The sequence below is a fragment of the Prosopis cineraria genome, unplaced genomic scaffold, assembly GCF_029017545.1.
Source record: "Prosopis cineraria cultivar Desert tree isolate PC_DT_omini unplaced genomic scaffold, ASM2901754v1 PC810, whole genome shotgun sequence".
NCBI lineage: Eukaryota > Viridiplantae > Streptophyta > Magnoliopsida > Fabales > Fabaceae > Prosopis > Prosopis cineraria.
Window position 1 is genome coordinate 17,414 of NW_026556135.1, and position 14,526 is coordinate 31,939.

At 31.8% G+C, this 14,526-nt stretch overlaps 1 protein-coding gene across 5 annotated transcripts; it reads left to right on the forward strand.

Moving 5' to 3' along the window:
• Positions 1-7,771: 7,771 nt before the first annotated feature.
• Positions 7,772-13,945, forward strand: LOC129298440 (uncharacterized). 5 transcript variants are annotated; one of them, XM_054936854.1, is made up of 3 exons: positions 7,772-8,046; positions 8,128-8,330; positions 9,368-9,671. In XM_054936854.1, exons 2-3 carry the CDS (start codon positions 8,143-8,145, stop codon positions 9,519-9,521), a joined length of 342 nt encoding a protein of 113 aa, XP_054792829.1. In that variant the 5' UTR covers positions 7,772-8,046; positions 8,128-8,142; the 3' UTR covers positions 9,522-9,671. The 5 variants fall into 5 exon arrangements, 3 of the variants coding, with proteins under 3 accessions (XP_054792829.1, XP_054792830.1, XP_054792828.1); XR_008590353.1 differs by having other exon boundaries at positions 7,772-8,330; positions 9,103-9,671; XR_008590352.1 differs by having other exon boundaries at positions 7,772-8,330; positions 9,142-9,671.
• The last annotated feature ends 581 nt before the right edge of the window (positions 13,946-14,526 follow it).

The following is a 14,526-nucleotide window of genomic DNA, read 5'->3' on the forward strand; positions in this document are numbered from 1 at the left end:
TTGGCCTTTTTTTTGTGAACTAAAATGTTGATAATACTAAGCCTTCACGTTTTAATGTTCCTCAAATTCATCTTCCATATATGTTTTTTGATAATTTTTTTGATAATCCTCAACATGTTTACTATACAGTTGATGGATAATTTTTGATGTGTGATTTGCTAAAATTGATTTTTATATAGTACAATGACTAAGGATAAATTGAAAGCCTCTTAGGCTCTAAGGAGCACTAAGATTTTTGACTTATGCTTGGACCAAGTGCACAAGAAGTAGAGAAATGGTGATAACTTTAGCAAAGCAGGCTAGATAAATATAGAAATTGCCTTCAATAGTAACACTGGAAGAAAATATGATAAGTAACAATTCAAAAACAAATGGGATAATTTGAGAAAGGAATGGAAAGACTGCAATAGATTGATTCTGTGTGAGACTGGGCTAGGATGGAATCATGAAAAAAACACTGTAGATGCTCCGGATAATTGGTGGGAGAAAAAGATATCAATATGACATTGTTATGTGAGGTTATATATTTATTTTCTTTATTCCTGTTTATTGTGTAATATTATTGGTAATATATGTGTAGGAAGATCCAACATATGAAAAATTCTAGATAAAGGATTATCTTTTGCAAATGAATTATGTGAATTGTTTTAAGATACAGCTGCCACAGGAGCTAGATCATGGGCTCTATTAAGTAGAGCCCTCCCTTGTTAATATCATAGAGTTGAATATGAGGAAGAAGATGAGTATCGCCCACATATGGAACAATGAGATGTAGATCTTGAAGAAGGTTCAGGGGACAGTGATGAAATTTTAGGAGTTGCTACTAGAGTAAGTGGTAGATTCCAAAGAGTAATTCTAAATACTTCATAGGGAATCTATGGTGAAGGTAATGGGAAGGAATTGGGAACCACAAGTGGAGGCAATGGGAAGAGGAAGAGGGTTGAATACAACAGTAAGAGAGAGAAAAAATGACCACCTCAAAAGTAATAACTGATGCAATCAGTAAAATAGCGAGTGTATTGGAGACAAAAGCAACTCGTGTAAATGGAACATCAATAACTGAAGTTATGCAATATGTTGATGCAATTGATGAAATCAGAAATGACTATGATCTATACGCATGGTGTATTTCACTCCTCATGGACCATATTGCAAGGGAAATGTTTATCGAGATGAGGAAAACTAATATGAGGGCATGCATTGCATGGTTAAGATATCAATCTTTTAAAAATGGATGCTTATAAAGTGTATTAAAACCTGTTATTAACTTATTAACTTAGGTATATTAGCTTGACTTCATGGTATTGTACCTTAGTTATATTAGCTTGACTTTATGGTACTGTAACTTAGTTATATTGGCTTAACTTCATGATATTGTAATGCTTTTTCCTATTTGTATGGTACTGTAAAGCTTTTTGTTGACTTTATGGTATTTGACTTCATGGATAATTATGATGCTTTTATGGATGATTATGCATTTACATTTGTCTATCACTTATTCGACTTCATGAGTATCATTATTAATAAAGTATACATGTAACTATGTATTTGACTAAGGTATAAAGAACTATGGCAGAGTTATACAAACAGTGATTAAAAAGAGCTCAAAAAATTAGTGCTATAGTTCGTTTATATACAATGAAGCATTTTTGCAAAGAGCCTCGAAGAAATAGTAAGTATACAGGTCAATTTTTGGTTAATGAGATTTTAGAAGGGCATCTAATTCGTTGCTATAAAATATTTAGAATGGAAAAACAGGTGTTTGATCAATTATGTATTTAATTGGCAAGGTGTGGATTGAAAGAAACTAGGTAATGGGAGTCTAAGAAATGGTTGCAATATTTTCAAATATGTTTGCTCATGGATTAGGAAATAGGATGGTGCAAGAAAGGTTTCAACACTCAAGAGAAACTATTAACAAGCACTTTCATGATGTTTAATCAACTTGCAATATGCTTGCAATGAAATGTATCGAGCCACAAGATCAAACATTTCGTCATATATCAACAAAATTACAAAATGATATACAATCGTGGCTTTTTTTTTTAAAAAAAAATGCAATTAGATGGTACACATATTCCATGTGTGGTTAATGCCAGTAAACAATAAAAATTACATTAAACTATATGTTTAATATTTAAAATTTTTATTTGTCTCTTTTATTAAATTTATTTTAAGTTAGATACATAGATTTATATTTTTGCATGGATTCATTTGATCAATATTACATTAAAAATTGATAAAAAAATTATTACATTATAAAAAAGAATGTACTTTATTATAATTTTTGGTTAATGAGATTTTAGAAGGGCATCTAATTCGTTGCTATAAAATATTTAGAATGGAAAAACAGGTGTTTGATCAATTATGTATTTAATTGGCAAGGTGTGGATTGAAAGAAACTAGGCGAATGGGAGTCTAAGAAATGGTTGCAATATTTTCAAATATGTTTGCTCATGGATTAGGAAATAGGATGGTGCAAGAAAGGTTTCAACACTCAAGAGAAACTATTAACAAGCACTTTCATGATGTTTTATCAACTTGCAATATACTTGCAATGAAATGTATCGAGCCACAAGATCAAACATTTCGTCATATATCAACAAAATTACAAAATGATATACAATCGTGGCTTTTTTTTAAAAAAAAAATGCAATTAGATGGTACACATATTCCATGTGTGGTTAATGCCAGTAAACAATAAAAATTACATTAAACTATATGTTTAATATTTAAAATTTTTATTTGTCTCTTTTATTAAATTTATTTTAAGTTAGATACATAGATTTATATTTTTGCATGGATTCATTTGATCAATATTACATTAAAAATTGATAAAAAAATTATTACATTATAAAAAAGAATGTACTTTATTATAATTTTTGGTTAATGAGATTTTAGAAGGGCATCTAATTCGTTGCTATAAAATATTTAGAATGGAAAAACAGGTGTTTGATCAATTATGTATTTAATTGGCAAGGTGTGGATTGAAAGAAACTAGGCGAATGGGAGTCTAAGAAATGGTTGCAATATTTTTAAATATGTTTGCACATGGATTAGGAAATAGGATGGTGCAAGAAAGGTTTCAACACTCAAGAGAAACTATTAACAAGCACTTTCATGATGTTTTATCAACTTGCAATATGCTTGCAATGAAATGTATCGAGCCACAAGATCAAACATTTCGTCATATATCAACAAAATTACAAAATGATATACAATCGTGGCTTTTTTTTTAAAAAAAAAAATGCAATTAGATGGTACACATATTCCATGTGTGGTTAATGCCAGTAAACAATAAAAATTACATTAAACTATATGTTTAATATTTAAAATTTGTATTTATCTCTTTTATTAAATTTATTTTAAGTTAGATACATAGATTTATATTTTTGCATGGATTCATTTGATCAATATTACATTAAAAATTGATAAAAAAATTATTACATTATAAAAAAGAATGTACTTTATTATAATTTACCCATTTAAAATTAATTTTAAAAAATTTATCTGAACACTTTTAATTTTATCAAAATTAATTTTTAAAAATTTATTCAAACACCATCATATTTTAATAATTAATTTTTTTATAATCAATTGTTTTCAATTAATATTCAAACGGACCTTTCATGTCATTGATCAATTAACTTTATTTAAATTTAAACTATCTTCCGTCATTGATTCATTTTATTTATTATGCATTTTATTTTTTAATTTTAAATGTCAAATTCAAATTTCATGGGAGCGCTCTATCCGCAACTTTTCCATTCATCTCCGCTTCTCTTCCCAATGCAACTTTGCGTCTCTCAATACTCTCCGGTCTCCATCTTGAAGAAATAATGGATGGGTCTCTCTCGACTGTTCGGTGCAAAGTGAGAAACGGAGCGACAGAGAGACACAGAATATATCTTTCTTCTTCTTAGCACAGCAGAACCCTAGCAAGAGCCAACCCTCTCCTAAACATCTATTTATTTTCGTCTCGATTTCAACTTTTTCAAGACAGTCTTCATTCCCTTCGCATTTCTCCCTCAAGATGGTTGATACCTCATAACAGCCGATTTTGCTCAACACTATGCCCTAGAAGCATAGAAGCTGTGAAAATCATACACCCCTAGGCATGTAAAATTTAATCATGGTGCATTACCAGATCCTTTTATCTCAAATGAGCTTTCATGTCAAATTCATCGCTCCGATTCTTGATTGTGATGGCTTCTCTCGAATGAGGTTTTTAGTTTCTTCTTCTGTTCTTCTCTTCTTCTTCCTAATCAGATTAAATTCCTTTCATCTTGAAGAAAATGGTGCCGAAGTCTGGGAGAGGGAAATCGAATAAAGCCAAGGTAAAGAGGGAGAAGAAGCAAGAGGAAGGTTAAAAAAAGAAAAGAAAAGAAAAGAAAGGTTAGCGGGAATCTCTTCACCTGCAAACATTAATGATGCTAATGCTATCATGCTTCTTTTTCACTTTTTTGAAATTTGTTTTTTGGCTCATTAAGCAATTAAGGTTAACCTAATTTGTTTTCTTGTGCTATTTTAGCATCCATGCCTTCTTTGGTCAATATTGATGTCGTCACTCCTTATGATTGTCAAGTTGTTCTCAAGGTTCATATCTATCATCATTTTCCTAAAACCAAATAAAATTTAGCCTTTGAGAATAAAAAATTTAGCATTATTAATGGAATGATGGAAGAGTTTTTAATGGAATCGGAATTGGAATCGGAATTGGAATTGGAATCGGAATCGGAATAGAATTGAGTTTTAAAAGTGTGTTTGGTATGAAGATGAAATTTGAATATAATATTAATAAATATATGTATTTAAAATAGATAAAGACCAAAATGCTCTTATAAAAAAAATAAAAAACTCAGCCATCATGATGGAGTGTGTATGTGGGGCACTTATGACAATTTCATGGAATTGTGGCAATTCCATCATGATGGAGATGGAATTGAATTCTAGGTATTTTGGTAGAATTGGAATCCATAAGGAATTGGATTCATGCATACCAAACAATTGAAAGTATGATTCCAATTTCAATTTCATTTCTCTTGGATCCAATTCTAATGTACCAAACATGACTTAAGATCTCTTGGACTACTAGCAAGAATTGGGTTCCTGGGAAATGGTACAGAATCAACGGTTCATGGACAGTTGCAAGAGTGAAGGTCTCATGGAATTATCCTGGGAATGATGCAGTTATTGCAGGATCATTGGACAACTGGGAAACCACATAATTAATTCATTGTTATCAACACTTTTTGTTCTTCCAGTTCCTTGATTTTAAAATCATAATTTTGATATTTGAAATTGTTCTGTCTTTTCTCTGCCAGTAACGCTTTATAGAGACTTGGGCCGTTTTCTGTTGCTGTAAAAACACTCCCAGTTGGTATATGTCATTATCATTTCATTATCAACGGATTTTTCACTGATGCTCCAGAATTGCATTGGGCTTGTGATGATTTTTGGTATGCCTATAATATTTTGAATTTGCAGGTAATTCCATGTTTGATAAATCCCATCTTTACAACTGTTCTGTCTGTTTCTGGGTATGCTTATTTAGTCTAGCTTCTTCTTCTTCTTCTTCTTCGTCTTCTTCTCCTTCTTGCTTCTTGATGCAATAGAGAGATAACATTTTAAAACATACTACAAGTTGCAATAGTTTTTTCTCTTATGATTTTTGGTTACTATTGTGTAGTTGTTTTTGTAATGTTTTTTCATTCCTGCATTTTTCATGGCTTGGAAAGATGGTATATCTGGTTAGTGATTGTTATTTTCTAATGTCTCATTTGGTATTTGCTAATTAAGTGATGAGTGCTTGCTGATTATTTTAGTTTGCTCATCAAAAGTGCATTCAGCATTGGTGTAATGAGAAAGGAGATACAATTTGTGAGATATGCAACAAGGAGTTGCTTTAGTTGTTACTTATTTTCCGGGGATGAAAGTAGAAGGAAAAAAATGTGGAGTTTAGTATTGGCGCCTCAATAATATTCTTCTATTTACTTTTGCTAGATGTAGTCACAGTTTTAAATTTTTTTTATATGTATTGATATGTTTTATCAAGCTTAAGCTTTATTACCAATGAAGAACTCATACACGTTTATTACCTTTTTTTTTTTTTTAACAAAAAGAAGCCATAGGTCCATACCTTGGTTTCATTGGTGAGTTTGCTTCTGTTATGCGCTACACTTGTAAGTTCTTGCTTATGTTCAGTTGTTCCCTTAATATATATCAGTATCATTTAAATGCAATCACTTCTTTGCTGGTCCAAAAAAAAAAAACAATTACTTGACTACTTTGAAATGTTTTTACAGGATATAAAAAGGAGAGCAGAAGTTCTTTCTCAAGGTTACTAATAAGATTATGATATAATCTTTTCAATTAATTGACTTATTACTTTTTTTGAAATTGTGCTGATCGCTGAATCAATTTCTTCCAAAACATGCTTATCAACCGGTGTTCCTATTGACGAGAACAATTGGCTTCCATTTTTCCCAATCATTCATCATAATATTGCCAATGAGTTACCGGCTCATGCTTAGAGGATGCAATATTTGGCCTTTAAGTTGCGGTTTGGTATGGGGACTTAATGAATTAGTTTTTTCATTGCCAATGAGATGCAAGTTCATGAGACAGTTACTAGCAATTATGTTGTGTTGGTGCAAATTCTTAATTGTAAGTTTTAATTTTTTAAATTGCTGGGTAATAGAAGCAGAATTGTTTTTTTGGTGATTACATTCTTACTCTATATACCGTTCTCTTTGTATTTGCTTGACTCCTTTCTTTACTTTGCTTTCTTATGTTTAGCCTCAGGTTGTTTATCCAGGATTAGCATTTTGGTACTAGAATGTTCTTATTTGAAGAATATTATACAATGTTATGTTCTTCTGATCCCAAAAAACAATCCACATGTACATCAACATGATTTTTCCTCAGTCTCAATTTGATTTTTTTTATTTCATCAATTTCATGAATACTACGAACTATATGTCATCAATTTTTTTTTAATGTTTATTTATGAAATTGATTTAATTTAATTTGAATATTTGAATTTTTTTGGTTACAGCATGTTAATACCCTTTCCTAACTTGATGGTACAATGTGCACCCAATGGAAATTCCCACATTACTTTAGTATATTATAATTCTTTCCTTCTTTCTACATAATTATTTTATTCTTATTTATTGACTTGATATCATTTTATATTTGTGTGGTTTTAAAGTTATATCATTTTTTTTAAGAATTTTTATCAATTTGTGAAAGTCATCTATTGATTTGTCATATGATAACAATTTGAACAATCTCCATAATGCTACAAGGATTTTTTTTTTTTCCAACGTGTATGGTAATTCTTAATAATCAAATATACTAAATTGATTGTAACTTTATTCCATGGATGGCAATTTTTTTTAACATTATTATGTTTAACTTTTATGCATCAATTTAGTCCTATGTATTTCATTTGAACTAAATTGAAATTAAATTTTTGAGGAAAATAATAGAAATAATCTCAATTCTCTCAAATAAAAATAATTGATATGGGAAAAATCAAATGAAAAATATTGAAACTTGATAATTCAAGTATGTTTATAATTAGACTTTATTTAAACATCAGTTTATAGATATATTTATACTTTAACAAATTATTTGACACTGCTAATTAGACTGAATATTGTAATCTAATTGTTTATTATCCGTGCAATGTGTGGAAGGCTAGTTGAATTTAAGTTTTGTTTGGTTAGAAGGGAGCAAAAAGGGGAGGGAGTGGAAGGGAGAGGGGGAAAGGAAGGGGGAGGTTTTGCAGGGGATTCTCCTCCCCTACACCTTGAAGGCTCCAAAAATAACCACAGCGCCGATTTGTTTTTCTATTGCGGGGGCGGGTCCTTGAAGGGGCAAAATTGGTATTTGGAAAATTGGAAGCCCTTCTTCCTTTCTCGCAGGCGCCTCTCTCGTCTTTGCAGTCGCACTTCTCTGTTCTCCCTCTCAGCCTCGGGTCTCACTCTAGCTGTCTCAGAGACGCATCACACAGCCTAAGAGACTCAGACTCAGCTCTCGGTCGGTGTCGATCGGCCTCGCCGCCTTGGCCTTCATTCCATTCCACCCTTCTTCATTCTCTAACTTCTTCAATGGTGGCAGAGTAGCAGACTGGGAATGGGAGCTCGAGCTCAAGCTCGTCTTCGCCTTCGCCTTCGTCTTCTTCACTCTTCACTGAGCTCAGAAGCGATCGAAGGTTACATTCTTCACTCTTCTCTGACCTTCGTTTTCTTCACCGTTAAAAACAGTAGCGTCGACCGTCAAGTCTTCACCCTTCTCGTTTTCATCTTATCCCCCACTGTCAGGTTAGGTTCTTCGCGATGCTTTCTTCTTTTTCTATGTTATTATACTTTTAACCTCTTCATTTTGATTACTAGCGACTTATATGCTTTGAATTGTTTTGTTGTGCAACTTTGGATTTGTTGTTTATTGGCATTATGTTTATTTATTTCTTTATATTTTCGTCTATTTAGAAAATTCTCAAGGTATTTGTGATGTATGATCTGGTCAATGACTTACTCGAGTTGTGTCTAACAATTTAGAAGCTTGAATTTAATTTGTCATTCTTCATTGCTTGGAGGAGTTGCCTGAATCAATTGCCTTACTAAGGCGTCTTTGTTAAAGTATCTGGAACAAAATTAAATGAGCTCATAAAAAAACGTGTAAAATAGGGAGAAAAAAGAATCACGGTTTTAAATAGTGGATCAATTCACTAGTTTTTTTTTTTCCTCCTTTCAATAAAAACCAGATTTAGACAAATTCATGTTTATTTGGTTTGGATTTTGGAAAACCTAAGTCATGTAACCTGGAATTTTAGGCTCTACAGATGTTTTTGTTTTTGGGGTCTGGAGGTGCTCAATTTTTGATTGTTTAAACATTTATTTTGGACTTTTGATGTCATTGAGTTTTCAAAATTTAACCATGTTTTTATTCCATTCTTAGTTTCTTTTTCAATAACCAAATAAAAAAAAAAAATTCTTTATGCCTATTCTTTTCCATCTTACCGAACATTCTTTGAGTTACAATGTTACCTCGTGTCATTCTTTTTTTGTTCCCTTTCACTTCCCTTTCCATTAGACTTCTTTCTTACAACCTAAGGGGCCCAAATGGTTGCAGAGCATCCTAGAAGCATTTGTACCAGACAAACAGTGATATTGCTTTTACGGTGGAGATATGTTACTTCTATATCCAATTTGTTTCTGAATCCCATCAAATATCCAAAATTTATGTGAATATTTGGTAATGTTTGGAAGAATATTAGCAGACATTAGCTACGTTTTGCTTGTGGAATTAATGTAGATAGTCTTGAATTTAACTTTTGTTATTAAATGCTGAATTGAAGCTGGTTGAAGTGCTTTAGAGGAGACTTTACTTGTTACGCTAGTGCTGCATTGGGTTATCATGAGCATTATGCTAAAATGGATGAGAGCACTGGTTGGAAAAATACCTGCATAAATGGTATTCTCTCATTAGGCTCAAGAGTGGAACGAGAATAATTTCCGTTGGCATCCATCTGTCATGTCTATTTCACAGAGCAGACCCTTTATTTTGCTTTTTGTTTTTTGGTTTCTCTTGTTTTCTGTCATCAGTTAAATTTAACTTGGTTCAATGGTTTTTATGACAGTCATTATTATTCATTTTGGAAAGGACAGCCAATCGCCTATGTTTAATATTGTCAAATTTTGTGGGATCTTTGTTGCTGTGCAAGCCAATTTTCCACCATCATTAATCCCATATGCTGCATTGAGAATTTGTCATTATGAGACAACAGTGGGTCAAAATGCTTTGGGTAAAAATTTGAAATTGTCACCGACCACCATGCAAAATTTTTTGGGATTTAGACAACAAACCACCCAAGTCATTGCCACCTTATGAAGCTGCCACTAAGCTGAAAGCTGCTGCATCTCACTTTGGTGTTGTTAAGCATATGGTGGCTTATGCAAATCATCATACTTTTAGCCATGTCCCTCAAAATGTTAGGAAACAAAGAAAAGAAAGGAAATTATTGAGTCATTTAGAGAACAAAGGTATTATCAGGCTAGATGAACCTTATCTTTGTCGGGTCTGTGGGGGAAGATTTTATACAAATGTGAAGCTTATTAATCATTTTAAGCAAATTCATGATCGTGAGCATGTAAAAAGATTGAACACGATAGAGTCAGCAAAGGGGAATAGGAGGGTGAAGTTGGTTGCCAAGTATTCAATGAAAATGGAGAAGTATAAGAATGCAGCAAGGAGCATTTTGACTCCTAAAGTGGGTTATGGTTTGGCAGATGAGATAAAACATGCAGGGTTTTGGGTTCGGACTGTCTTAGATAGGCCACAAGCTGCAGATATTGCATTGAAAGGTCACATGGTTGAGTGTGACCAAGTGCCAATTCTAGTGAAATTGCCCCTTTTTGGTGAATGATATAGGGTGGGTTTATATATTTAAATTGTGTTTGGATTGTGTTATTACATATATGATTATTCTATTATGTCATTGTTCGGCCCCTTTGACTTCATTCAAGCTTCAATGGAGGCTAATGGCTTTTGGTTTCTAATTGGGGCACTTGGATGTGTGTAAGTTTGTTAAAAATGACCATTTTGTATTTGAGTGTTCAATTTTCATATGGACTATCATTTTGGAATTAGATTGATGCCATTAACTTGATATTTGAGTAATTTTTATTTAGGTGCTTGAATCATTTTAATCGGATGTTAAACAAAGAAATTAGTTTTGGTGCACTGCCATAATAGCATGGTGTGCCGTAACGCATGGCATAAGAAGGGAGTAATCTTTATGTGTCATGCACCATAGGAAATGACATGCTGGCAGCAGTGCATGGCCCTTTTTTGGGTAAAATTACAATTTTTCCCCATTTCTTTATTTTTGATTTAATTCCTACGCTTTCCAAGTGTGTTAGACTTTGATTTTTAACCATGTGTTGAGCTCAACTAATGTTTTAAAAAAAGGTTTATTAGGATCTCAACTTTAAATGATTTTAAATATATTTTATTTAAACTTTTTTCTATCATGGTGAGTTATAACTTAGGAGAATTAATTAACTTCTAATTGCCATGATGGTGTGTTATGTATGCAATGTCTAGGTAATGTCAAGATAGATATTATAGGCTAACTTGTTCCTCTTGTTGCATAGCCTTATTGGTGAGTTCTTAGGGCCTAACTCACATAAGCTTATTTTTTACAAAAAAAAATTAGAAACTTGTTAAATTTTTAGATAGAATTAATAAAGTTTAAGGTCATGTACTTGTGGCACTTTCATATGGGGTATGAAAAAGTTGCCATGTTGGTATATGCGTATTGTAACATCCCAAATTTCTATTCCTGCATTAATGCTAATTAGGGATTGAATTAGTGATTTAATATGAGATTAGGGTTTTGCATTGTGAAGTGTTGTATTTGGCTTTTTAAGGTGTTATATGAATGTATATGAGAAGAAGAATGAGGTCTCGGAGCAGAGCATGTGAGCATAATTAGGATTTCTCTCACCATGCCACAAGCTGTGGTGGAGAGTGGATGCACTGTGGTGTATGGTGTATAATTTTGATAAGTGACTTTGTGGAACAACTCCTAAAATAGAAGGAGAAATAAAGTTAGAGGGGTCAGACATGGAAAAAGTGCCAACATTTGCTAGGGCAAGTGAAATTAAGAGCAAGGATGATATTTTTAACCTGTTACTTATTGGGTAAGTCTCGTATTGTCTTGACCTCCGATTCTGCCCCGTTTTTTCTTAGTTTTAACTATTGAGAAATTGAGTTCGAAAGTTTTAAGAGATTGATTTCTTACCCTATAGTAATAGAAAGGTTCTTTAAAACTAAACTAGTACTTTGTGACTGGTTTGAGTCAGAACGATAGAGCTTTGAAGCTATAGGCACGATTTGCCCTAATCTAGAGAAAGAGTAGTGAGAGAAAATATGTTTGTGAGGAAGATGATGGTTGTGGTGAGTGATAATTAAGCATGGTATGTGTGAGCGAAAGTGAATTGTGGAAGTGATAGCGAATAGGTGTTAGATTATTGTAATTGGCACTTTTTATTAATAGAGTTATTGACTCTAGGTGCCTAAATTGTGTAGACTCTAGCGTGTGACATGGAAATTTTAAAAGGAGCTAGAATAGGGCTGTTGGAATACGGGTAACCCTTTCTAATAAATAAAAGGGTTGAGGTAATCATACAATTTATTATGTTTATTAATTATTATAACTATGTAAAAGTAATTGTATAACTGTGGTTTAGTTAGTTTTTTTATGCATGACTTGGTATTGAAAACAAATTTAGTATGAAATGGATTTATGAAAAGAAGGTTTAAGGATTTCTAGCTTTGAAATATATATATATATATATATATGTTATGAATAAAAGTATATAGTGTGCAAATGTGAAAGAGCAGAGAATTGTGACAAAAAAGTATAATCATAAGGGGTGAGAGTTTACTTAAGATATGTGGGGATGTGAGTGTATGGAAATATGTAAGTGAAAAATTCATATGGTCGGGCTAACACTATGTGACATCTAATGCATCATTATATGGGTTGTTACCATAGGTAATCAGGTATAGCATATTATATGACTGTTACCATAGGACATCTAGGTAGTCTAGCAACTCCATAGTACCCGTTAGGATGCGGTTAGGAATCAATAATACCTCTATCACAAGTGTGTGAAGAGGGAAATTATAGTCTATAGGTGGGTTAGATTACCTTTGGCTGGGTGTTTGTGTTTAGGTCAATGAGTGATTGATTCAGCAAAGCTTATGATTTCGTGTTAAAGAGCATGGGAGGTTCGATGGCTAGATGATCATGCTAGTGTGTCATTATGTGGAATAACTTGGAAAAGATGAAATTTTTTCATGCTTTGATATATATATATATATATATATGATATTACCCTACTTTTGTTACTTTAGTATAGTTATTTGTGATAATAGATATTTAACAAACTATATTGGTTATTAAAATTTTTATTTCACTCGTAGTTATATATATTTTTCAAGTTTTGGCATTAGTGGTTCAAAGGGAAAAGACATTGGCAGAGTTGAGATCCTTCATTAAATCCTTTGTAAGGATTTGATATAATGAACTTGTTTGTTGTTAGTTGTAAACTTGTGTATAAGTTGTCATAGGATCCAGTGAATATGCATAAAGTGGTGATTGTGGTATCTATGGTGATCTGTATGTGTGTGAATGATTGAGTGAGAATGGGCTAGTGTTTGAATTGTGGATATGAGGTGTACTTGAAGTATATGTGAAAAATATATGGCCTTGTATGAGATTAGGAAGAAGAAATGTGAATTTTCCCATCTGTGTTTTAGGCAATTTATTGGCCAATTGTGCATGTGTGTTATATTGTTTATATGATTGGTCAATCAGGTATATATTGTTTATTTAGATGTGGTCAAGACCTAAAAAGTAGCTAATGATGTATAGTTTTGAATTGAGATGCTTGAGTGGCAAATTTTGACTTAAAACGATCAAAATACACTTGAGTGTTCAACTTTTAAATAGGATATCAAATTGAAATGAAACTAATTTCATTAGTTAGATTTTGAAACAAGTTTTGTATGGGCACTTGAACTATTCCAATTGGACATCAGATGCAGAAACGGAACACATCTAAAATTCACACCAAAATCTGCAAAATGACAGCCAATTTAGGTGTGTTCGCCACGCACATATATTCACATGTCGTGGCGCATGGCAAAGAGCGGGTAGCTGTGGTCTTTATGCCACATGCTATGGCGCATGTGGCACGAGCCACAACGCACTGTTTTAATTTTGACCTAATTTTATTGACATATATATGTTCTCTTAGTCTTGGATGCACCTTTGTAAATTGCTTCTGCTGTGTAATATTATAATTTTGAGTAATTTATGCAATGATTTTGATAATTTTTTGTTTTGGGATCCCAAATTTTTCAAATTAAATGATTTGATTGATTAGTAGATTGTTAGGAGGATTGTATAGTAATATCAGTGAAAGCATTACACATATAGTGAAATTGGCTATATAGTTGAAGGCTTGATTTATTTGTTTTTTTTAATACAAACTACGAAGAAACTTGAATGTTATTTGACTATACTATCCCAAATTTAATCTCTTATTTTTTATTTGAAAAATAATTAATTCATTAAAAATATAATTATTATTTCAATAATAATAATTAGGCATCACGTTTTTAGCATTTTAAATTAAATAATTAATCATATTAATTTTTAGCATTAATGTATAATAAAAATTACAAATCTTTATCACATTTTTTAAAATTAAAAATTTAAAAAATACAAATAACTAAAGATCAAATTTTTAGCATTATAGATTAAAATTTATGTTATTTAAAATTTTTATCACATTTTTTTAAATATTTCAAATATATTACATTTGTATAATAAAAATTATAAATTATTATAAATTAATGCTTTTTTTGGTAATTGTATATTCAAAAGCACATTTCACTATTACAAACTAAACAACTTTCAGTGTACCAAACTAATTTTTTTTA

What these genes read in the sequence shown, in the direction of transcription:
- LOC129298440 (XM_054936853.1), top strand. Translation starts at nt 8,143, where the DNA reads ATGGGAGCTCGAGCTCAAGCTCGTCTTCGCCTTCGCCTTCGTCTTCTT. An exon ending in ATCTTATCCCCCACTGTCAG is followed by an intron (nt 8,331 to 9,367) that starts GTTAGGTTCTTC and finishes GCTGAATTGAAG; the next exon opens with CTGGTTGAAGTGCTTTAGAG.